The sequence below is a fragment of the Brachycentrus maculatus genome, unplaced genomic scaffold, assembly GCF_059751285.1.
Source record: "Brachycentrus maculatus isolate JH-2025_06_01 unplaced genomic scaffold, ASM5975128v1 h1tg000492l, whole genome shotgun sequence".
Classification (NCBI taxonomy): Eukaryota; Metazoa; Arthropoda; class Insecta; order Trichoptera; family Brachycentridae; genus Brachycentrus; species Brachycentrus maculatus.
In genome coordinates, this window is record NW_028281239.1 from 41192 (window position 1) to 68378 (window position 27187).

The 27187-nt window shown below is 39.4% G+C and overlaps 1 protein-coding gene across 1 annotated transcript; it reads left to right on the forward strand.

Moving 5' to 3' along the window:
- Nucleotides 1-2966: 2966 nt before the first annotated feature.
- Nucleotides 2967-26769, forward strand: LOC148302008 (uncharacterized; the record flags this gene model as incomplete). The annotated part of the gene is made up of 20 exons (XM_088272296.1): nt 2967-3105; nt 4956-5166; nt 6496-6707; nt 7865-8002; nt 9339-11018; nt 11210-11302; nt 11479-11580; nt 13045-13146; nt 14231-14332; nt 14408-14491; nt 15448-15603; nt 16051-16329; nt 17170-17274; nt 18317-18469; nt 19609-19899; nt 20492-22537; nt 22936-23823; nt 24104-24166; nt 24822-24884; nt 25352-26769. Coding segments are annotated over 20 exons (7842 nt in total), but the record flags the coding sequence as incomplete, so codon positions are not given.
- Between the last annotated feature and the right edge of the window lie 418 nt (nt 26770-27187).

Here is a 27187-nt window from a genome sequence, read left to right on the forward strand (position 1 = left end):
TTCGTAAATGTACCTACATAAAACCATACAAAAAATTCTTCTTGCGATTTTATTAGACATACTATATTATTATGGGCAACCTTTTTCTGTTTGTTCGTTGCCGAAACATATTAGTAGTTTATTTAATCGGAATTTTATTTTCTTCATAATATTTAATTCTAAACGGATTTTTCTTCACTAATTTGCAATATTTCCAGTCTTTCCAAATTTTTATTCATAAATTCTGAGTTTCACTTAGCTGCAAGGAATAATTATTTTTCTTTATTGACATCAATAAAAATAAAACTAGATATGAATTTGTGGACAAAACTTTAAACACACCGATAATATTGTGAATTTAAAAAAAAGGTTCAAATTATGGTGAAAGTGTAATTAAAATTTAAAATTATATTTTAAGGCGAGTTTAAGCTTGTACAATAATTCGGGTATAATCGACAGACAATTATTTCATATTTAAAAAAAAAATACTTCAGTAATTCTACCATAGATGCTAAAGGTTACTGCTATATAAAATAAATAAATATTTATAAATATTTTATTTTATTATTAGATTAAAACCAATATTTTTAGCTTTTCCACTTTTTTATTTGACCAGCGACCGGGTTTCGTCGTTACCGACATCATCAGACTGGTCTGTCAGACACCAGTCTGATGATGTCGGTAACGACGAAACCCGGTCGCTGGTCAAATAAAAAAGTGGGAAAGCTAAAAATATTGGTTTTAATCTAATAATAAATTAAAAATGCAATTCCATCACGAAGTGTCAGTGGATAATATAAATCTATTATTTATAAATATAATCATGTATGTATATATATGTAATAAAATAACTAGGTACCTACCTATACATTTTATTAAGTACTTACAAAAAGTACCTACATAAAACAGTTCTACCACCAGATGCCGCATGCGTCGCTCAGAATAAAACAAAAGACATCCGATAATATTATTAACTGTCAGAATCAGATAGATAGATAGATAGATATAAAAATTATTATAAAGATTAATTAAGAATAAACTTTTATTGTCGTTTCTTTAATTACAAAGCAACACATTGTTTATTTTATTATTATACACCCACTTTACATATTATTTACACTTAATTTTCAAAAGGAAAATATTACCACGTTATAAAACGACAATTTTGTTAATTGGAAATGGATTATGAAACATTAGATGTATTAAAACAATTACTACAATATGTTCGGAGTGAGAGAGAAAAATTAGAAGATGATCAAAGAAAACGATTAGAAGATAATCAAAGAAGACGTGGAAATTTAAGAACTAGTGATAAAATTAAAAATAAAAATCATGTGAAAAAATTTCTACAAAACATAAAATAAAATATACTCCAGAAAAGAAGAATTTCGAAGCAGATTGTGTGAGCAGGAATCCAGTATTAGAATCGAAGGAAAATGCAAATGAACAATTAAAAGTTGTAAATTTGGTTAAATTAGAAGATATTTTAAAAGATCAGAATAAAAATGAAGACATACAAATAACACAGAAACAGTGCTTGAAAAATGAAAATAAAAATAAAGTAGAAAAAACTTCTACGAAAGATAAAATAAAATATACTCCAGGAAAGAAGAATTTAGAAGTAGATTGTCTAAGCAGGAATCCAGTATTAAAATCGAATGAAAATGCAGATGAACAATTAAAAGTTGTAAATTTGGTTAAATTAGAAGATAATTTAAAAGATCAGAATAAAAATAAAGACATACAAATAACACAGAAACAGTGCTTGAAAAATGAAAATAAAAATAAAGTAGAAAAAACTTCTACGAAAGATAAAATAAAATATACTCCAGGAAAGAAGAATTTAGAAGTAGATTGTCTAAGCAGGAATCCAGTATTAAAATCGAATGAAAATGCAGATGAACAATTAAAAGTTGTAAATTTGGTTAAATTAGAAGATAATTTAAAAGATCAGAATAAAAATAAAGACATACAAATAACACAGAAACAGTGCTTGAAAAATGAAAATAAAAATAAAGTAGAAAAAACTTCTACGAAAGATAAAATAAAATATTCTCCAAGAAAGAAGAATTTAGAAGTAGATTGTCTAAGCAGGAATCCAGTATTAAACTCGAATGAAAATGCAGATGAACAATTAAAAGTTGTAAATTTGGTTAAATTAGAAGATACTTTAAGAGATCTGAATAAAAATGAAGGAATTCAAAAGAAAAAAACAAATGGATTGAAAAAAACTGTGTCTACTTTAAAAGGGTCAAGAAAAAAATACAAAAAAAAGAAAGAAAGAAAAAAGAACGGAAAAAAAAAGAAAGAAAAAAAAAAAAAAAAACTTTATCATATCACTAAACTTATACCAGTCCCTTCACTACAAGAAGATGATCCGGAGGACGAGTGAAAATTTTACTATGAATTTTCATCCCCAAGGGGGGAGATGTAATAAAATAACTAGGTACCTACCTATACATTTTATTAAGTACTTACAAAAAGTACCTACATAAAACAGTTCTACCACCAGATGCCGCATGCGTCGCTCAGAATAAAACAAAAGACATCCGATAATATTATTAACTGTCAGAATCAGATAGATAGATAGATAGATATAAAAATTATTATAAAGATTAATTAAGAATAAACTTTTATTGTCGTTTCTTTAATTACAAAGCAACACATTGTTTATTTTATTATTATACACCCACTTTACATATTATTTACACTTAATTTTCAAAAGGAAAATATTACCACGTTATATATATATATATATATATATATATATATATATATATATATATATATATATATATATATATATATATATATATATATATATATATATATAATATATATAGATGTCACACGTGTATAAAGTGATCACTTAAACAATGAAATATCATAAACCTCTTGAATGCCCAGAATCATGTTTTAACTTCATTTGTCCAATACAAATATCAATAATAAATATTATTTATTAATTTTGTGTTTTTTTTTCACAGGTCCTGGCAACACTGTTGTCGGGTAACTATTACACTAGTGCCAGCATAGAGAGAGGCAGTCCGGGAAACGGAAATGAGGTCATAGTAGCCATAGAAGACAAAGACAAGACACAATATTTAGAAGCGAATTTTGAAACAAGTAAGAAACACAATTTTTTTATCATTTGCTTTCGAACGAGCAGTGTTCGCGGTGGCGCATGTGTCGTATCGCGCCAACCCGAGCACTGCTCGCGTATTTCTAATTGTTTGCGTCACATTAAATATGCTACCCAACTGAGCTCGCCAGTTGCCACTTGACGCTTTTATTGGGATTTATTCAAAATTCTTAGAAAAATTACCAGATTTCATATTTCTTATGATTATGGTTCTTTTTTTTAATTTTTGTTTTATTTGGAGAAGTTTTTTTTACAACATTTTGAGTGTGTCCAAAAATCTATATTATCTCCAAGTTTTGTTTTCATTTCATTTTTTGACATTTCATCAAAGATGAAGAAGAATATGGAAGTCTGGATATTTACGGGGCTGACGACCGTCATAGGCTGGTTTAAAAAAAAGTTTTTAAAAAAAGTTAAAAGTTTTTAAAGTGATCACTTAAACCAGCCTATGACGGTCGTCATCCCCGTAAATGCCCAGACTTCCATATTCTTCTTCCTCTTTGATGAGATGTCAAAAAATTATAAGTTTTTTTTCTTCATTTTTTATTAATTGTTTTTTTTAATATATATTTTGATAATGGATAATTCTTAAATTTTAAAATAAATATTTAATTTTATTTAAAGAAATTTTCTTCAAGACATTCTCGCAATAATAAAATTAGCGTCATACGTCGGGTGATGCCCAATTAGTTTTTAGCATACAAATTGATTTTGTTTAATTTTTAGAACGTGTACTTATTAATAAAAATATTAAAATATTTTTCTTACCTCTCCTTTAATGACTCTTTTCTTTTCAAAACCATATAAATTTATATATTTGGAAGAAAAAAAATCAATTACATCTAATGTTCCATTAATTGATTCAGCAGTCAGTTTTTGGTAAAATCTATCTAATTTTAATAAGTGTTTTACTTAGTAAATACCACTATTTCTTAAAATCTACTGTTACCTGGGTTTAAAGATGATCAAATTGTTATTTAATGAATCTTCTTCTTCATGAGCCCTCTGACCTGCACTGCTGGATATAGGCGTCTTTCCGTTTGCTTCCGGTTGCTGCTTGCAGCCAGTTTCAACCCCCCACAGCGACTATGTCATCGGACCATCTATTTGGGGTCTTCCGACACCTCTTTTGTTCTCCCATGATCTCTATCGTAAAACGATTGAATTTAACGAATGCTCAGCCTTAATTGGATTCCACATAAACCATTTTGTTATCCTGAAATAATTAAATAGTAGACAAATGCAAAAAGAGCAATATATATAAAATCACAAAATTTTTAGTGTGTTCAAATACTTGTTCACAAAATCTGGATTATCTCCAATTGCAGGAGTTATTTTCATATTATTTTTCGACATCTCATCAAAGATGAAGAAGAATATGGAAGTCTGGGCATAATCCAGGATTCGGACCTCACATACTAATATAAGAGTTTCTGCTCAATAAAAAGCTTCTTTTTATCTCACTAATGGCTGTTTCTTGTGAAGTTCTAGTGGTTCAAGAACAATGTTTCAAAATTGGTTCATATATATAGAACTTCCAAGAATTTGAATAGTGTGGTTCTCAATAATGGGTATAATTAGTGAATATATTTATAAAAAATATTATTAATATCATACAATACTTAAATTCACTCAAATTAAATTAATTTCTCAACAAAATTATATCAAATCATGGTTATCAACTCCTGCCTTGTTTTATATATAACATAACAATTTGTATAGCCTCCCACCAGTCTGATGATGTCGGTAACGACGAAACCCGGTCGCTGGTCAAATAAAAATAAAGTGGAAAAGCTAAAAATATTGGTTTTAATCTAATAATATTTGTTTCCAGGCGCTTACGAGTTTGGATATGAACTGGGACCCAACGGCCAGTTCCATCATGAGAACCGCGGTCCAGACGGGGTGACGTACGGCTGCTACGGCTACATCGACCCCAACGGGGTACTGAGAGCTACCCACTACGTGGCGGACAGCTGGGGCTACAGGGTCGTGGAGCCCAACCAGCCGGTGGAGGTGTTCACCCAAGAACGAGAAAACAACGGGTAATATTACATACTATAAATGTGTCAATGTCCGCCTCCGTAGTGTAATGTAATGTAATGTTCTGGAGGTCGCGGGTTCGATTCCCAAGGGGGGTAAAATAAATATAAGAGATTTTTTCACTGTCATATTTATTCAATATTACCCTGGACTGGTACCTGCAGCGGAGGGCTGATCACCTTTCCTTCATGTGTAAACGATCAAGGTAACACTGCGTTTATCAAGATAAGATAACACGCAGTGCCCTATGCACCATTGGGGTGCGGATAAGGGTTTTATTATTATTATTATTATTTTATATGTGTCAAACAGGAAAGTGTGGTGTCACCAGGGCTGTTTAATCATTATAATTTTGGATATATTAAATGGCACCATTTTCGTAAAATACTACCTAAAGGGCGATTATAATGAGTTGGATAATAATATTTTAATGATAATGATAGTTAAAAATAAAATAAAATATATAAAATAAAAAATTTGAGTGTGTCGAAATACTTGTTCACAAAATCTGGATTATCTCCAATTACAGGAGTTATTTTCATTTTATTTTTTGACATCTCATCAAAGATGAAGAAGAATATGGAAGTCTGGGCTGGTTTAAACCAGCCTATGACGGTTGTCAACCTCGTAAATGCCCAGACTTCCATATTCTTCTTCATCTTTGATGAGATGTCAAAAAATAATATGAAATCTTCGTCTGTCGGTCTCGGGGCATAGAGTAGACGGAGTTTGGGGTGATGAAAAAGATGAGACGATACATTTTGACAATATTCTTGGGCTAGAAGAATGGAAAAGATATTAAACAGGATGCCTCCCTGAGTAATGGTCTCGCTAGATAGCATTTTGTTGAGCTCTCGTCATTTTGGATGGCCAAATTTAAACTCGGGAGTCTGGAGACTACACAGTTCAAACGGTACATCCCTTTTATTCTCTTTTTCCCACCCTTCTGTGACAAGGTTTGTGACTGTACTGAGGTATGTACTTATTTCTTTTCTGTACATGATGTTTAAATAAATAAATAAATAAAATTATCTTTATAAAATTAATTTACCTTGTTTTCACCACTTTATATTATTAATACAATTCAACCTAGTGGTTGCAACAATACATTGTCATCATCAGGGTTTATTTTAAATCAAAAACATTAAAATACTCTCACCAAAAACTTCCACACACTCCATAAAAATATTTTTACTATTTTTTTGTTAGTTTAATTGTATTAATAAAAAAAGTGGTGAAAACAAAGTTAATTATTTTATAAAGATATTATAAAATGTGCTACAAAGTATCAAGAAATAAAAAAAAGTGCTCATAATGTCTGATTTCACCAGGCTCCCCTCGCCCGAGGACAACGCCCCCAAGAAGAAGGGCCACATCACGCCATGGAAGGAGCTGTACTTCCCGAAGAGCTGCGGCATGTTCCCCGGCGGCGCCAAGCCCGGGCTGCAGCCTCGGCCGCCGGTCAGGCCACCGACCGACGGCTCGGGCCAGGCCAGCGGGCCTGCGCCGGTTACCCGCCCAGGCAAGCCGGGAGGATCAACCGGTATGTTCTGCCTCAAATGGAGACCAAACAATTTACCCTCAAATTCAAACTTGATCATCAAAATCTGGCCATGTCAAATACTAGGTAACTGAAGAAGGAAGCTAACAACATTTTGAGTTTGTCCAAATACTTGTTCACAAAATCTGGATTATCTCCAATTACAGGAGTGAACAAGTATTTGGACACACTCAAAATGTTGTAAATAAATTATCTGGTCAAATTATAAGCTTAAATAATAAAAATGAAAACGATATTTTCTGGCGTTTCTCATGTGTGTGATTATAATCCAGGATTCGGACCGCACATACATAAAAGAGTTTCTGCTAAAAAAAAGCTTCTTTTCATCTCACCAATAGATGTCTCTAGTGAAGTTCTAGTGATTCATGAACAATGTTTCAAAATTGATTAATATATTTAGAACGTCCTAGAATTTGAGTTGTGTGGTTGTCAATAATGGGTAGAATTGGTTAATGTTACACGTGTGTAAAATGATCACTTAAACCAGCCTATGACGGTCGTCAGCCCCGTAAATCCCCTGACTTCTATATTCTTCTTCATCTTTGATGATATAAAAAATATATATATATATGAAGTAGGAAGTGTCCAAATCTATGTTCGCAAAACTGTGTTTTTTTCTAGATAGGAGTTATATATTATATATAGGAGCACTTGCTCATTGCTGGGAGGTTCCTGATTGACCACACTAGATTATGCCTCTATGTATTTTTATCGATATCTAAACTTAGATGAAGGAGAATATAGAAGTCTAGGTATTTACAGGGTTTACGATCTTTTATAGGTTAGCTGTGTGATCACTTTATTCCCCTGTAACCTTCTGAACATCTGAACATAAACAACGTCAATCACATTTTTGTGAAATTGGAGTGGTTGCAAATCATGGATAGAATTAGAGAATACAAGGAATACTAAGTTGTTTAGCGCTCTCTTTTGAGAATGGTTAAATTATACTTCATTCTCGTTATCCTTTATCGTTCACTCCACTTAAAAACTCTACTTCACTATACCGGTTTCGGAATATCCATTTTATTAATCTGTAGACTACAGTTGACCTGGTGAATGATAAGGAGAGTGTTATATTACCATACCACATAATATACCAAAGCTTTTAAAACACAAAATAAAATTTGATCAAATAGGGTCACCTAGCAGACCTGGTGGATCTGGAAGTGGTGTAGGATATCCAGGATCGCCTGGTGCACCCGGCAGACCTGGAGCTCCAGGAAGTCCCGGAGGACCAGGAGGGCCGGGAGGACCAGGTGGACCAGGAGGACCAGGTGACTAGCTTTATAGATTACTCTCAATAGTACATTGTAATAGTTTGTATAATCATCAAAAAATTTCACATTTGAAATAACTATCGACTTACTTACTAACAAACCTTCTTCTTTACTTTACGTGACCTAACGCTCACTCCTTTCAAGAATGTTATAAATAAAAAAAAACATGATTTTTCAAGAGAACGTTTTTAAAGTATAAAAAAATAATACAATGTATTAAAAATTAATATTAACCCACTTATTGAACTTTTTACTGGGCAACAGATCTATTTAGATAAAACCTGAAGGTTTTTTCTTCATTTGTAAAATATTAAGTATATTATAAAAAAATAATTAAGTAATGCCTTTTCTTCAAAATGCAAAAATAACAATTTTTGCCCTGTAGCGGGGAAATATTATGTTTAAAATATGCCCATTTTGCTGGGATGAAGTACATTTTCTGGGCATTCCGAAAACACGTACAACTGAAATTTGGCGATTTTTGATTTATGACGTTCTTGAAAGGAAAGAGCGCTAAGTCCCCTGACGTTGAGATTTATCTACCTAGCATTTGTGAGAAAGTGTCCCTATATTGGGCAATCCGAAAAAGCGATTGACATTCTGTACTCCTGTCCACTCGTGTATATTATGGAAACAGGATATCCGCTTTCATCCAGCACCTCTTACATCAAACCTATACTCGAACTAACTTACCATCACGCAGAGAATACAACCCCATACAAATCTGTCTTTGCAAAACTTGCAAACATGCATCTCCTCATACATGTAAGCCAATTATCCTGACTTCTGACCTGACTACGCCCAATTATTTGAAATTCTTGATCTTGACAAGTGTTTTCAGTCTTTCTACAGTTCTTTTAACAACCACATTCACCCATTGATTTGTTTTACCGTTCTTTCTTTACTCATTTGATTCACATGCCCAAACCATCTAAACACGGCTTTCCTTATTTTATTGATAATACTTATCTCAGCCTTGCATTGTTTTCTTGTATCGGTAGTGTAAAGGCAAAAGGGTATATCTGTCTCAGACCAAATTTTACAGGAGAGCAAAAACAAACTTGTGGAATTAAATAACTCATTAGTTTTATGTATTTTTATATGTACATATCTTAATAAAACTAAATAAGTATTACACCTACAGCTATATCCTTTTGCCAGATTATAGAAAACACTATTTCATACATTTTGTGGAACAAACTTAGAAAATATTTTTTTACAGATATACCCCTTTGCCACTACACTACCCATATGTATCATCCTTGAACATCTATCATGCATCGTTTTGCCGCTTGCATAGCTGAAAATAATAAATATTTTTTTTATATACTAGGTGGACCTAGCGGCGCTGGTGGTGGTAGCGGAGGACAATATTATCCAGGCAAACCTGGAGCTCCAGGATCTCCAGGGTCTCCTGGAGGTCCAGGAGGGCCAGGAGGTCTTGGAAGTGGTGGAGGACAATATCAACCCGGAAAACCTGGTGCGCCAGGATCACCAGGATCGCCTGGTGGACCAGGAGGACCAGGAGGACCAGGAGGTCCTGGAAATGGTGGACAATATCAACCTGGAAAACCTGGTGCACCAGGATCACCAGGTGGACCAGGTGGACCAGGAGGTCCCGGAGGACCTGGTAGTGGTAGCGGCGGACAATATCAACCCGGAAAACCTGGGGCGCCAGGATCTCCAGGATCGCCTGGTGGACCAGGAGGACCAGGAGGGCCAGGAGGTCCTGGAAACGGTGGGCAATATCAACCTGGAAAACCTGGGGCACCAGGATCACCAGGATCACCTGGTGGACCAGGAGGGCCAGGTGGGCCAGGAGGACCTGGCAGTGGTAGCGGAGGACAGTATCAACCTGGAAAACCTGGTGCGCCAGGATCACCAGGATCGCCTGGTGGACCAGGAGGACCGGGTGGGCCAGGAGGACCCGGCAGTGGTAGTGGAGGACAGTATCAACCTGGAAAACCTGGTGCGCCAGGATCGCCCGGTGGACCAGGAGGACCAGGAGGTCCTGGAAGTGGTGGAGGACAATATCAACCCGGAAAACCTGGTGCGCCAGGATCACCAGGATCGCCTGGTGGACCAGGAGGACCAGGAGGGCCAGGAGGTCCTGGAAATGGTGGACAATATCAACCTGGAAAACCTGGTGCGCCAGGATCGCCAGGGTCGCCTGGTGGACCAGGAGGACCGGGTGGTCCAGGAGGACCCGGAAGTGGTAGCGGAGGACAGTATCAACCTGGAAAACCTGGTGCGCCAGGATCACCAGGATCACCTGGTGGACCAGGAGGACCGGGTGGACCAGGAGGTCCCGGAAGCGGTGGACAATATCAACCAGGTAAACCTGGTGCGCCAGGATTACCAGGGGCGCCTGGTGGACCGGGAGGGCCAGGTGGGCCAGGAGGACCCGGAAGTGGTAACGGAGGACAGTACCAACCTGGAAAACCTGGTGCGCCAGGATCACCAGGAGCGCCTGGTGGACCAGGAGGACCGGGTGGTCCAGGAGGACCCGGCAGTGGTAGCGGTGGACAGTACCAACCTGGAAAACCTGGTGCGCCAGGATCACCAGGAGCGCCTGGTGGACCAGGAGGACCGGGTGGTCCAGGAGGACCCGGCAGTGGTAGCGGTGGACAGTACCAACCTGGAAAACCTGATGCGCCAGGATCACCAGGAGCACCTGGTGGACCAGGGGGGCCAGGTGGGCCCGGAGGACCCGGAAGTGGTAGCGGAGGACAGTACCAACCTGGAAAACCTGGTGCGCCAGGATCACCAGGAGCGCCTGGTGGACCAGGGGGGCCAGGTGGGCCCGGAGGACCTGAAAGTGGTAGCGGAGGACAGTACCAACCTGGAAAACCTGGTGCGCCCGGATCGCCAGGATCACCTGGTGGACCAGGAGGACCGGGTGGGCCAGGAGGTCCCGGAAGCGGTGGACAATATCAACCAGGAAAACCTGGTGCTCCAGGAAAACCAGGATCACCAGGTTCCCCGGGAGGACCAGGTGGACCAGGCGGGCCAGGTATATTTTTGTGTTTTTGCAATAATTTTCCCAATATTTTAAAATAAGTTTTACCTTTTGGCTTGATGGCTTATGTTACCTTTATTTGGTAAACATATTAAACAAAGTAAACATATTTTATCGTGTTGTGAGAGTGAAAAATGCGTTCGAAGTCATTCACTTGACGTAAGTCTCTTTTGTTACTGATTTAGGTAGCGGCAACGAAGGGCAATATTATCCAGGACAACCAGGTCGTCCAGGAGCACCGGGTGGTCCAGGTGGACCAGGAGGACCAGGAGGACCAGGTGTGGTATAATTACTATCGCCAGTTAAAATTATTTAATGTTTTTATCAAAATTTAAATAAGCCATCCATTGGTCATTGATTTCATCCCAAATGAAAAAAATAGTATCCTGAGTTACTTCGGGATTTTGAAAGATATGTTATAAATTCTAATGGTAGTAAACAAATTTTCTCATAGCTGGACCAAGTGGAGGCCAGTACTTCCCGGGACAACCTGGAGCACCGGGAGCACCTGGAAGTCCGGGAGGCCCAGGAGGTCCAGGAGGACCAGGAGGACCAGGTATAAAACAATATTTGCTTTTTTTAACCTTCAGTATATGATACACACAAATACAATGTACTCGTTTATCTAGTATCCATACGTTACTTACGTTTTAAATTCTAATAATAAATATATAAAATTTTATAATCTAACACTGATTTTCAGTTTACTTTATTATTTAAAAAATATTAAATATAATATTTGTGGAGGTCCTCACCAAAACGTTACATTTCCATTTTAAATGATTTTTAGTAACCAGCAATTCTAGCTTGTAAAATTGTTACGTTTTGGTGCAATTCAATGATTTCATATTGGTTTCACACAGGATTGGTCACGTTTTATCGCAACTTTAGTTTAAAATTTCGATAGAATACAGTAAACAGAACCGATTTGCATTTGAACGAAGTTTTGGTGCAATATTGGAATGGTAACTTTTTGGTGAGGACCTCCACATTTGTCACAATTGTTTCGTTTTTTATGGCATTTTCAAACTAATGTGAATATTAAATGGGCAGAAAAGCAGTGCCTATCCTAACTTACCCGCGTGACATACGAAAACGCGACCAGTACCACCCTACTTTACCTTACTACCTACCTCTTCTGCATATCCTAATAAATTCTTTGTGCACGCCACTGCTAATGGTCCTTTTATAGCTTTACAAGTCCAGGTACTTAAAAGTTATAACATGATGTGAAGCAAGAATTTATGGGAAGAAAACAATGGTTGAGGGTAAGGCCAAGTGTTCAAAAGGTAATGGGACATGTAGGTAATTCTATTCTTGCCATACGCTAAACTATTGTTTTCTTCCATAAATTATTACTACACATGTTTTAATTTATTATTAGATTAAAACCAATATTTTTAGCTTTTCCACTTTTTTATTTGACCAGCGACCGGGTTTCGTCGTTACCGACATCATCAGACTAGTCTGATGATGTCGGTAACGACGAAACCCGGTCGCTGGTCAAATAAAAAAGTGGAAAAGCTAAAAATATTGGTTTTAATCTAATAATAAATTAAAAATGCAATTCCATCACGAAGTGTCAGTGGATAATATAAACACATGTTTTAACTATAACTTAATTACCTAGAATTGTATAGCCTATATAAGGACCCTCAGCCCTCTTAATCTTCAAAGAGCGAGTGTTTTTGCCTAGAAATTTCACTCATGAATTACATGAAATTATAGTAACTTTAAACATTAAGAGTAAATCCACTCACGAGTAGGCAAAGGCTATGAAACTTATAAAGTTGAAGCCTTAGTAGGGACACGATAAACGGTGTTGCATAAGCCGTAGTTAGATTTCAGAGCCACTTGGACGTTAGGTAATTAAAAAAAATCTTTACATTAGTTTTGAAATGCCATTGGAAATGTCAGAAATTTTATTTTTTATATGTTTATAATAATAAAAAAAATATTTAGTGGACTCTCAAAATCACAGTTTGTAAATTCTTATGAGAGTAAACGAAATTTTTCACAGCTGGACCAAGTGGAGGCCAGTACTTCCCGGGACAACCTGGAGCTCCAGGAGCACCTGGAAGTCCAGGAGGCCCAGGAGGTCCAGGAGGCCCAGGAGGACCAGGTATAAAACAATACTTTCAATATTATACAGATTTTCAATATTATATATACTTATATATGAATCGTGAAAACAGTTCAGAGAACAATCATTATTCACTTTATAAAATTACTTAACTTTGTTTTCACCACTTTTTTTTATTAAAACAATTTAACCTACCGGTTTCGACAGGAACCTTGTCATCATCTGGGTTTATTTTAATTCAAAAACATTATAAACATTAAAATACTCTCACCAAAAATTTTCATACAAATTTAGGATCTTTACGGAGTGTGTGGAAGTTTTTGGTGAGAGTATTTTAATGTTTTTAATGTTTTTGAATTAAAATAAACCCTGATGATGACAAGGTTCTTGTCAAACCAGTAGGTTAAATTGTATTAATAAAAAAGTGCTGAAAACAAAGTAATTTACATAATTTTATAAAGTTTATAAAATGTGCCACAAAGTATATGCGGAAAACATTCAAGAAATCATTATTCATTTTAAAAAGGAAAAACTTTCAGACAAATTTATTATTTTCAACATTTCAAGCCCCAAAAGTAGAAAACAAACAGCAATTATTCAAATATTTAAGGGTGATAAATACCAAATGACTTTTCAATACCAAAGTGCAATACCAAACAATTCCAACAGAACTTTTAATATTTGGGAAGCACATACCTCAATAACCTTTCTATAGATATAAAAAAATTAATACATAAAAATTCTAAAAAATAAATTGAATGACTTATATAAATGTTAATCGGAGAAAAGAAATACAAAAAAATATATAAATCACTTACAAACATAAAATAAACAATAAATAATAAGTGTAAGTCCCTCTCCAAGCACAAGAGCTTTCTCTTTATTGGGGAGAACAGTGTAATTAGTTTCAATTTATAATTAAGATAACTTTTTTTTGAAAAGCACCTAAAATTGAGTGAATCATTTTTAAGATTTTTAAGTAGAAATATATAGAAAATTAATGAAATTTAAAAAAAAACTTGTGAATATATTAAATAAAAATATATTATAATATAATGTATACCTTTTATCCATATGTACTCAAGTTATAAATTCTAATCACAGTAAACAAATTTTCTCATAGCTGGACCAAGTGGAGGCCAGTACTTCCCGGGACAACCTGGAGCACCGGGAGCACCTGGAAGTCCGGGAGGCCCAGGAGGTCCAGGCGGACCAGGCGGACCAGGTATAAAACAATACTTAAACATTTTTAACCTTCAATAAATTAAACACACGGATATCAATACAGAAATAATTTCAGCTGGACCAAGCGGTGGGCAGTATTTCCCTGGACAACCAGGATCACCGGGATCACCAGGAGGTCCAGGAGGACCAGGTGGACCAGGTATATTATTATTTTTCTCCGACTTATTCCTCATTACTGAGGGTTGTGATCGTTGTGGAAGCAGTGACTCTTCTCCAGTTATCCCTTGACTGCGCTGCGCGTAGCGCTCCAACCACCGAGGTACCTGCTGCTGCCTTAACTTGATCGGTCCATTGTGTGGGGATCTTCCTCTCCCCCTCTCGGGAGAGAGGGATCTATTACAAATAAATTCTGTTTCAATGTAGCATGACTTATTTATTATTTCGGCGCTCACTTTGCGGTCATATGTTAAAATTGGAAAGGAGAACACTTGTATTTTACCACTTGAGTTATATTTATTTTAACAACCAGTTTTGGAAGCTCCATACACTTCCTTCTTCGGGTCTGAATATATGGTAAAGCAAGAATAAATCAGTACTGTTAGTGAAGAGGGGGGAAAGTAAGGGGGACTTGGTCAATACATCGCATTCCATGTTATACTCGTTTTATGAATTTAAATTAATTTGGATTATTTTAGTTATTTTTTATTAATTTTATTAATTTTTATTTGGCGTTTCTCATGTGTGTGATTATAATCCAAGATTTGGACCTCACATACTAATAAAATAGTTTCTGCTTGATAAAAAGCTTCTATTTATCTCTCCAATAGATGTCTCTAGTGAAGTTCTAGTGATTAAAGAACAATGTTTCAAAATTGGTTCATATTTATAGAACTTCCAAGAATGTGGGTTGTCAATAATGGGTAGAATTGGTGAATGTTACACGTATGTAAAATGATCACTTAAACCAGCCTATGACGGTAGTCATCCCCGTAAAAATGCCCAGACTTCCATATTCTTCTTAATCTTTTATGAGATTTAAAAAAAAAATACTTTAATATTTTAACTGCCTTTCTTCATTTCTTTCATTCCGTTTCAAAAACACTTCGGACTAAAGATAAAGGTTGTTCGTGACTCACTGAAAATATGAATTTGTAGGAGGACCAGCTGGGCCAACTGGCGGTAGTGGAATAGGTGGCGGACAATATTTCCCAGGACAAACAGGAATAGTTGGAAAACCAGGAACTCCAGGAACCCCAGGAACACCCGGAACACCAGGAAAACCGGGAACTGCTGGAAGCCCAGGAACTCCTGGTAAGAAAATACCACAGTGATTAAAACGATACTAATTAATAATGAAACCATTTGAAAACCTCACGAAGTCAGATGTACACATTTTTTTCAACTTTTTCTTGGTGTTGGCCTTGTGTCCTATGTTTAAGAGGGATTAACTTCTTCAAATATCGATTCCCAGCTATCAATTCATCTCTACGGTGGTCTACCTTATAGTTGGCAGTGTAGTGCAATGTTGAGGAGTCTGGGTGGTTTCATTTTCTTCACATGTGCATACCATTGCCTTTTTCGTTGTCTTCTTCACCTAAGGACATCTTCAATCTCGCATATTTATCTTATTCTGGTTTCCCCTATTCTATCTCAAACACTCTTGACAGATATGCTCCTTAGAGTCTTTATTTCTGACGCTAGCGCGTTTTATGTTAGGATTGGTTTTTTTTTTTAAGTAATAAAAACAATATTTTCCAGGAGGACAATACTATCCAGGACAGCCAGGTGCCCCAGGCGCCCCAGGTAGACCAGGAGCTCCAGGTGGACCAGGAGGTCCGGGTGGACCAGGTGGACCAGGTGGACCGCATGGTCCAGGAGGTCCCGGTGGACCAGGTGGACAACATGGACCAGGAGGTACTGGAGGACTCGGGGGACAACAAGGGCCAGGAGGCCCGGGTGGACCAGGAGGACAACATGGTCCAGGAGGTCCAGGTGGTCCAGGTGGACAACATGGTCCAGGAGGTCCTGGTGGATCAGGTGGGCCAGATTTTTCTTTTTCAAATGAAATTATTAACTTACTTTTAAAAAAAATCCGTTTCGCAGTACAGTTATTAGTACCATGGATGAGATATTTATCTGAACAAACGAGATGTCATTTTTATTTATTTATTTTACCAGTCGTAATTTTTTTATGTCTTTTTGGTGAGCAAGTGTGTGTGGTATAGCGGAGGTCACCAATTTGGAAACCCGGTGTGTGTTATTGTGCGGGAAGCAAGAGCAGGATATTTAAAAGAAATGCTTACTTACAGTTGGTTTATTGATATAAAATTCTTACACTTTGATTACGATTGATATTAACTATTTTATTGTAATTAATTGAGTATGGAACTTTGAATGAAATATGAAGCTAAAATATACGTCCTTTAACAATCAAGCGATGGCAGGCGATTCTCGCTGGCGCGCTTCGGTTGGCCGCTTTTGTTGAATCCGCTCGGGTTGCCAACTTGGTAGTAGCAGTAGAGATCAGTGTTGCCAACTTGGTAGTAGAAGTAGCTACCCGCCTACATCTTGGTTGAGTTTTTTCGTTCAAAAAGCACATTTAATGTAAAATTAGTATTTATCAGTTTTCGGGTTTTTATGAATCTTACAAAGAATGATGTAACCAAATGACACGATCTTTTTCGTAATTTCCTACCTACATTATCCAAATATCAATAGAACTTTTATATATGCGACCGAACGTGATATATGTACGTTGGATTTTGTCATTTTTTTCATACTTTTTTATTACAAATTATTTGCGGGTTTTCGTTCAATAAAAGTAAGTTAATAAAAGCATTAAAATAATTTATTTTAATGTACATTTTTGATTGCCAGGAGGATCAGGCGTTGGAGGTCAATATTATCCAGGGCAACCCGGATCACCAGGATCTCCAGGGGGTCCTGGGGGCCCCGGTGGACCAGGAGGCCCAGGAGGACCAGGTAAACCATCATGTAACTTCCCCACAGGGGTAGGCAGAGAGAACAGAACGCCACATTACTCTGTCTTTGAAAACATTCATGCATCTCTTCATACATACCTCTGTACTCCTAACCTATGTTGTATTTGACATATCTGATCATACCAAGTTTTCATCGATCTTTTCCTAATACTTTTTCCAATTACATTCGCCACATACATTTGTTTAGCCGTTCTGTCTTCACTCATTCGATCCATGTGTCTAAACCATCTCGACACGCCTTTTTTATTTTATCGATAATACTTATCTCAGCCTTGCATATTTTCTTTATTACGTCGTAGGAACATCTATCATACATGGTTATGCCACACTGAGAGATCGCATTTTAACTGCATTCAGTATACTTTCTTCCTTCTTTTGCCAACTCCATTCTTTACTTCCATGCAATTACTAGGAACCTTGGAATTAGTCCAATTAATTCAACAAAAATACATTTTCTCTAGATATTGGGCATTTAATCAATGCTCAATAAAAGAATAAAAATTTTATCCTTCAGGAATGGTCTTATTAATGATAGGTCAGACCTACATCGTTTCCCTTTTTTCAAATTTCAAATTAAAAAAAAAAAAAAACATCTCACTGATTCCTTGTACATACTTGAAATAAACAAACAATAAATTATTATTAAAACATATCGTCATACAGAAGAAAGTGACCAAGTGCATTTTTGTTACAAAAACGTGATAATTGACTGTTTGATATCTTACTAGCCTAATATTGCCCTGCAAAAAATTCCAAAGGATTTTAAACTTGGAAGTATAATATTTTGACTTGTTAAAAATGACTAACTGCATTGATGTTTATTTTCTTGCCAAGCAAAAGTGACTTAAATGGCCCTCCTGAACATTTTACGTTTTGTTGGTTGGTCACTTTCTCCTGCACGACTACGATATATTTATTAGCAGAGACTTCTATAAAATGTATGAGAGACTTTCAAAATCTTCTCCATCTGTGTTGATGTATCAATATTTGTTTATATTTAATTGTTTCAAACGATTTTTTAGGTGGACCTACAAGCGGAAGTGGAGGAAGTGGCCAGTACTATCCAGGACAGCCTGGAACTCCAGGAAAGCCAGGCAGACCTGGAAAACCTGGCACGCCAGGCACACCAGGAACACCCGGTGGGCCAGGAGGTCCAGGGGGTCCAGGAGGACCAGGTACGTCATTCAAATATCATTGATAACAGACCCACTACCTTAGTGATTAAAACCAGTTTTTCGTCAATCAGTAAACCTTTATCTTTCAAATCCAAATACATTTATGATGAGTAAATATAAAGTCAGAATTCCAATTTCTAACTACATTCGCGGCTAATGCGGCGAATGACCACAAATGAATAACAGATTTTTGAATGGTGAAATAAGGAATGAATGCAAGTCTGAAATAACCATTGTCGATGAAATAAATTAAGGTGTTATGAGATCATTTTTACACGTGAAACAAATGAGTGAGGAAATAACGGTAAAACAATTCATGTTATTTCAGTAATTTCCTCACTCATTCGTTCCAAGTGTCCAAACGCTCTCACCACACCTTTCTTCATTTTATTGATAATGCTTATCTCAGCCATGCATTCTTTCCTTATTTCACGATTCAAACATGTGTTATCCATCGTTTTTCTGGATGAGAGATTGAATTTCAACGGCATCGGGTCTATCTTCATTTTTCATTTGCCCACTTCATGCTTGACTTCCATACATCAAGATTTAGTACCAGGAACTCGTTGTATTTATCAGATTATCTTTTCAGTTCTTTGGAACTCATTTGGATATTTATTAATGCAGGGCTATGGAGTCGGAAAAAAGAAACATGACTCCGACTCCGATCCCTATATTTACCAGCAACACGACACCGACTCCACGACTCCGACTCAAAAAAGCTCAATTTTATCAGGTTGTTTTCTACCTTTGCATATAGCTATTTTTTGTCATTACATGTTCGTAGACTTTACGTATCAAATGAATCTCGGTGATTTATCATATCGGCGCGACTAATATTCGTGCACACTTTATTATAATAAAAAAAAGTGTTTTTTTTTTTATTTTAACGAAAAAATACACGGAGTTGCTCGTTTTTTACGACTCCTACTCCGACTCTGACTCCAGCCCAAACACCGCAACACCGTGACTCCGACTCCAATTCCAACTCAGACTCCGACTCCACAGCCCTGATTTAATGTAAAAAAAATATTCAAATCTATGGACAAAAATATTAAATTCTATAAAAACAAAAAAAAATACGAATTTGTCGATATCAAAGCGATTAAGACGTATATTAAATAATCCAATTGATACAGGAGGACCAATTGGAGGAAGCCAAGGACCAGGAGGCCCAAGTGGACCGGGAGGTCCCAGTGGACCAGGAGGTCCTAGTGGACCAGGAGGACTTGGTGGACCAGGAGGCCCTAGTGGACCAGGAGGACCCAGCGGACCAGGAGGACAAGGTGGACCAGGAGGTCCTAGCGGACCAGGAGAGCCTAGCGGACCAGGAGGACAAGGTGGACTAGGAGGTCCTAGCGGACCAGGAGGGCCTAGCGGACCAGGAGGACAAGGTGGACCAGGAGGAATAGGAGGACCTAGTGGACCAGGTAATTTAAATATATCTATATCATCTGTCCGCCTCCGTAATCAGCATTATTTTGTGGTCAGCACGCTCGGCTGCCGTACTGGAGGTCCCGTAATCGATTCCCAGGGTCAAATAAATGTAAGTGATTTTTTCACTGTACTATTAATTTATTCAATGGACTGGTATTTGAAGCGGAGGGCTGATCTCCTTCGTGTGTTGATGATCAAGATAACACTGCGTTTAAATGATGCCGTACCTTATTCACCGTCGGTGCGGATGAGGGTTTGAAGAAGATATCATCTAAGCTTTCCCGTAAATATAGTATTAACATCAAAACTGTGATGCTTAGACATTTTTTTATTTTTATTATTTTATATATATTATTATATATCTTTAATTAAATAGGTCAGGAGACGGCGGGAATGTATAAGGAGATGCAGGAATGTGAAATGAGCGAAGAATGTTTGCAAAGACAGATAGGTGTGGCATTCTATTTTCTCTGATAAAGACTGCTTTCATATTATCAGCCTTATTTAGTTTAAAACATCTGATTCACATCTCACTCCATGAAAACATTTCTTAGAAAGACCTTATCAAATACTCCAATATTATAGGTGGGCCCAGTGGTGGAACTGAAGGAGGTCAATACTATCCTGGCCAACAAGGTGTACCAGGAAAACCAGGAATTCCAGGACGACCAGGATTACCAGGATCTCCAGGCGCGCCCGGTGGACCAGGAGGACCTGGTGGGCCGGGTGGACCAAGTGGTGGTAGCGGACAATACTATCCCGGACAACAGGGTATCCCTGGGCGTCCTGGTCAACCAGGATCTCCAGGATTACCAGGTGCTCCAGGCACGCCAGGTGGACCAGGAGGACCCGGTGGGCCTGGTGGTCCAAGTGGCGGTAGTGGAGGATACTACCCAGGACAGCCAGGAATTCCAGGACAACCAGGACAACCCGGTAAACCAGGATTACCAGGAGCTCCAGGCACGCCAGGTGGACCAGGCGGACCCGGTGGGCCCGGTGGCCCAAGTGGCGGTAGTGGAGGATACTACCCAGGACAGCCAGGAATTCCAGGACAACCAGGACAACCCGGTAAACCAGGATTACCAGGAGCTCCAGGCACGCCAGGTGGACCAGGCGGACCCGGTGGGCCCGGTGGTCCAAGTGGCGGTAGTGGAGGATACTACCCAGAACAACCAGGAATTCCAGGACAACCAGGACAACCCGGTAAACCAGGATTAACAGGAGCTCCAGGCACTCCAGGTGGACCAGGAGGACCCGGTGGGCCTGGTGGTCCAAGTGGCGGTAGTGGAGGATACTACCCAGGACAGCCAGGAATTCCAGGACAACCAGGACAACCCGGTAAACCAGGATTACCAGGAGCTCCAGGCACGCCAGGTGGACCAGGCGGACCCGGTGGGCCCGGTGGCCCAAGTGGTGGTAGTGGAGGATACTACCCAGGACAACCAGGAATTCCAGGACAACCAGGGATTCCAGGACAACCAGGACAACCCGGTAAACCAGGATTACCAGGATCTCCGGGCACGCCAGGTGGACCAGGAGGACCCGGTGGGCCGGGTGGACCAATTGGCGGTAGCGGACAATACTACCCCGGACAACAGGGTATCCCTGGACGACCTGGTCAACCAGGATCTCCAGGATTACCAGGTGCTCCAGGCACGCCAGGTGGGCCAGGAGGACCTGGTGGGCCGGGTGGACCAAGCGGTGGCAGTGGAGGATACTACCCAGGACAACCAGGAATTCCAGGACAACCCGGTAAACCAGGATTACCAGGAGCTCCAGGCACGCCAGGTGGACCAGGAGGACCCGGTGAACCCGGTGAACCCGGTGGACCAAGTGGCGGTAGTGGAGGATACTACCCAGGACAACCAGGATCTCCAGGATTACCAGGAGCTCCAGGTGCGCCAGGTGGACCAGGAGGACCTGGTGGGCCCGGTGGACCAAGCGGTGGTAGTGGAGGATACTACCCAGGACAACCAGGAATTCCAGGACAGCCGGGACAACCTGGTAAACCAGGATTACCAGGAGCTCCAGGCACGCCAGGTGGACCAGGAGGACCCGGTGGGCCAGGTGGACCAAGCGGTGGTAGTGGAGGATACTATCCAGGGCAACCAGGAATTCCAGGACAACCTGGTCAACCAGGATTACCAGGAGCTCCAGGCACGCCGGGTGAATCGGGAGGACCCGGTGGTCCAAATGAACCGAATTTTGGAGCTCCAGGTACCACTGGAGGTCCGGGAGAATCAGGAGGGCCAACTACCGGCGTAGCACCATTCCCAGGATATCCAGGTCAACCAGGACAGCCAGGCCAACCAGGAAGACCAGGTGCTCCAGGCACACCTGGAGGACCCGGAGGACCAAGCGGCCCAGGAGGCCCAGTCAGTCCGAGTGGACCAAGCACGGGATATCCAGGACAACCAGGAGCACCCGGGGGGCCAGGTGGACCAGGAGGATCAGGAGGGCCAGGAGGACCGAGTAGACCAAGTGTGGGAGAACAACCATACCCTGGACAGCCTGGAAAACCTGGACTCCCAGGACAACCCGGGCGGCCAGGAGCTCCAGGTGCGCCTGGAGGACCAGGTGGCCCAGGTGGACCGGGTGGACCACTATATCCAGGATACCCAGGGCAAACAGGTCAGCCTTCCCCTCTATAATTAATATTTTCTAATCATTCAAAGCATGCTCTTACGAAATTAAATAATGAAAATTTTACTATCTTAGTTATCCTTGATCACTAAGAACGTACATGGTTGAAAAGTTTCACGAATGAATTATACAAATAATACTAAGGATGACGTCATTCAAACCCTTTGTCAAGCTATTTTATTAAATCCCAAGGTTTGACTTTGACGTGGTATGGAGACATCTTTAAGTGTCTCCATACCATGTCAAATAAAAATACAAATACAAAAGAAATAATAATTTATTCTAAAAGGTGTCCATTTGAAATGAAATATGTACCGTTCTTCCCTTTTTACGACTTCCAATAATTACTTATACATATGTACTAATCATATTACATATATATGCAGGACAACCAGGAAAACCAGGAGCACCAGGTACCCCAGGCACACCAGGTGGACCAGGAGGGCCTGGTGGACCGGGAAGCCCAAGCAGACCAAGTGGAACGGGTACTGGTGAAACAACATATCCAGGATACCCAGGGCAACCTGGAAAACCGGGACAACCAGGAAAACCAGGACAGCCAGGAACTCCAGGTACGCCTGGAAGTCCAGGAGGCCCAGGAGGACCAGGTGGATCGAACACTGGCGTTATACCATTCCCAGGATACCCGGGTCAACCTGGAAAACCTGGACAGCCAGGTCAACCGGGGCTACCAGGAGCACCAGGTACGCCTGGAGGGCCAGGAGGGCCAGGAGGCCCAGGAGGACCAGGTGGACCAAGTATTGGTGAAAAACCTTTCCCGGGATATCCTGGGCAGCCGGGACAACCAGGGCAACCAGAATCACCAGGAGCGCCAGGCACTCCCGGTGGACCAGGAGGACCATCAGGGCCTAGCGGACCAAGTGCCGGACAAATCCCATATCCAGGATATCCAGGACAACCAGGACAACCTGGTGCTCCAGGAGGACCAGGAGGTCCAGGTGGTCCGAGTGGACCAAGCGGGCCAAGTGGACCAAGTGGGCCAAGTCCTGGAGAAACACAATATCCAGGATACCCAGGACAACCCGGTAAACCAGGACAACCAGGGCAACCAGGGAAACCAGGCACTCCAACATCTGGAATACCAGGAGGCCCAAGCGGACCACCTACGGGAGAAAAACCATACCCTGGACAGCCCGGAAAACCTGGACTGCCTGGACAACCAGGGCGGCCAGGAGCTCCAGGCGCACCTGGAGGACCAGGAGGGCCAGGTGGACCGGGTGGAATACCGTACCCAGGATACCCAGGGCAACCAGGTCAGCGTTCTCCTCTTTAAATACATGTTTTTATCATACTGACCATGCTCTTACGGAATATAGAAATAAGATTTTTATTATTTACAACATTTTGAGTGTATCCTAATACTTGTTCACAAATCTGGATTGTCTCCAATTATAGGAGTTAACTCTTAGTAGGTCCCCCTCAGTCTCACAGCGAATACTGCAGCGTCATCGGCATTGCAAACAATATCTATGGAAAATAGTAAAATTGATATCCCTATTTTATATTTAATATATTTTTCTATATTTTTCTCAGGGACTCCAGGATCACCAGGTTCTCCGGGATCACCAGGATTACCAGGAACTCCTGGAACACCAGGTAAATACTACAATTTAAACACATACAAAAACATGCTCTTCTCGGTCATACATTCTGATTTGTTTAACTGTCTTTCTTTACTCATTCGCTCCACATGTCCAAACCATCTCCACACACCTTTCTTAATTTCATCGATAATGCTCGTGCATTTTTTACTTTTATATTTTTTTTAAAAAATGTTAGTCATATTAGTTTATAACCATTTACTGAGAATTTTAAGTCAACCTGCTTCGAGATGTACACGTCTCTTCGTCAGGAGAAATACTACAACAGCATGCAAACAATACTACCCGTCACCACCATAGCACTATTCACACACTTACAACCACACAAAAAGTTTATAACATGCGGTTTTGGTCGACCCGGTTGACCCGGTGCACCAACATGCACTAGGGGTTACAGAACAAACATGCATTAAGAGCCGAGGTCTGACATGTACTTTTTATTTTATTTTCTTATATCGCCATTCAAACATCTATCATACATCGTTTTGGCGCACTACTGGATCGCATTTCAAATGCATTCAGTATACTTTCTTCATTACTCCATGCTTCACTTCCATGCACAATAAGTCAATAATTTTACTGTTTGTATATGATAAGTTTGTATCTGCATTTAAATGACTGTAACCTTTAACAATGTAACCTGTTTTCAGGCTTTATCCCGAGTGGTCCAACTGGACCATTTGGACCAACTGGAACAAACGAGCTGACAGAAGGTTAGAACGATTTCTTTTATTAAGTATTTATTATTTATAATTTTTTTATATTTATTTATTAAATTTATTTATTTAATTTTTTATTAGTTGGAACACTAACAAAGGGGCTTAAGAAGAAGAATATTGTTAATTATGAGTTTATTATTATTCATATTTTTCCGAATTTTCATTGTCTGTGTTCCCACTGATAAAAAAAAAGTAAGAAACAAACAAAACAAAACAAAAAGTACCACTTCTCCATCCTTTGACATCCCAAGGACAGAACTATAAAAAATTGGATTTAGCTTCACATACGGTGTTTGAAAATGATGACTGATGCATCGAAATACGTGCCACATTAGATTTTAAGAAAATGTGGTATTTACTAAGTAAAACTTAAAATAAAAATTTATGGATATTACCAATTAATACAATTATTTTCTAATTTTGACTCAATGTGAAATAATTATTTTCTGATTTGTTTCTAGGTACGGAAAAACCTGTAAGCAAGCCAGAAGTCGACAACCAATATAAGCCAGACGTTGGAACAGGACCAGTAAGGCCTGGATACCCCGGACCGCCAAGCCAACCGGGATATCCCGGTCAATTCGGCCCCGGAGGCAGTGGATATCCAGGAAGCCCTGGAAAACCAGGATTACCCGGTCAACCTGGATCCCCTGGCAAACCCGGTAGCCCTGGACAACCAGGGTCACCTGGAACACCCGGACAACCCGGAGGTGCTGGATATCCCGGCGTTTACCCTGGGTTCCCCGGTCAACCTGGAATCCCCGGCCAGCCCGGGTACCCTGGACAACCAGGACTTCCAGGACAACCCGGATTCCCAGTATTACCAGGCGGTTACCCCGGAAACGAAATTGACGTGAATCCAGGAATTGACGCAACGGGTGTTCATCCACCTCATAGACCTCCCACTTCAAGCCCTAGCGGTCAAATTACAGCACCACCACTTTATGTGATTCCGTATCCTCTGCCGATCGTACCGAGTCCAGGATCGTGTCCTTGTTATTTGGTGCAAAACCAAAACCAAACTGGGCAAGAGGTCCAAACCACGACTACTCCCGGACCGATTCAACAGTATCCACCAAGCTTTTTGCCTCCTTACGGTATAATTGGATACATTCCCGTAATATTCTTCCCGTACTGTCCTGGAAATAGCACTACAGGTGACATGGTCCAGCCTATATTCCCTTCGGCGTTGACAGTGCCCTACCCTTGCAGCCAGTGCGGCGGGGGGGGAAATGCCAACCCTTCTTCATACTTTAAATCGCTCGTTCAACCAGGGTTCGATCAAAACAGCTTCCAACAAATACTTTCACAGGCGTACATAAATCCTTCACTGATAAAATCTCCGACGCGAAGAAGTATGAGGAACAGGAAACAAAAGTTAATAGAAACTGTTTAATAAGTAAGAGTTTTTTCTCATTCTATGGGTTTACTAATATCGCATTTCGTACGGTGTTTGGATGATCGAATTATAAGCCAAATTTCCATCCAGATAACGTACGAAGTCCGATCACATTGGATTTGTTCGATTCGATAAAATATGATTTATATCTTCTCGGATATTTCCAAATATCGGTATATCTCGGCCTTTTGACTAGTATCTTTTTTAGGATGAACTGTTTATTCCACTGCCATTCTTGTGTTTATACTCAAAATATATCTAAGCTTATACTATTTTTTTAATTATTTATTATGATTTTCAAATGAACATCGACATATTTTGCATAATTTAAGACTGCCATATCGTTTTGAGGGACTTGGAATTGAGTAATAGAGAATATTATTTAAAAATGCTTGTAAACTTGAGAATTATATACATATATGTTGCATTATTTATGAAGGCTTTGTGCAAGACTATGTCAAATAAACGATTGTATTGAAATGCGTTTTCAATTTTAAACCCTCCTTTATTTAGATTTTGATATTTCAACATAGATGAAGAAGAATATGGAAGTCAAAGTATTTACAGACCTTACAATCCATCATAGGCTGATTTAAGTTGTCACTTTACACACGTCTAACATTTACCATTCTACCCATGATTGAAAACCACACTACTCAAATTTTTGGAAATCAAATACATATCGCTCATTCCTTTCAAGAACGTCATACATCAAAAATCATAAATTTTAAGTTGTGCATGTTTTCGGAATGCCCAGAAAATGTACTATATACCAGCGAAAGCGGCATATTTTTAACTTAATATTTACCCGCTACAGGGCAGAAAGTGTTGTTTTTGCATTTTGAAGAAAAGGTGTTTTTTAATTATTTTTTTAAGAATACTAAATATTTTTCAAATG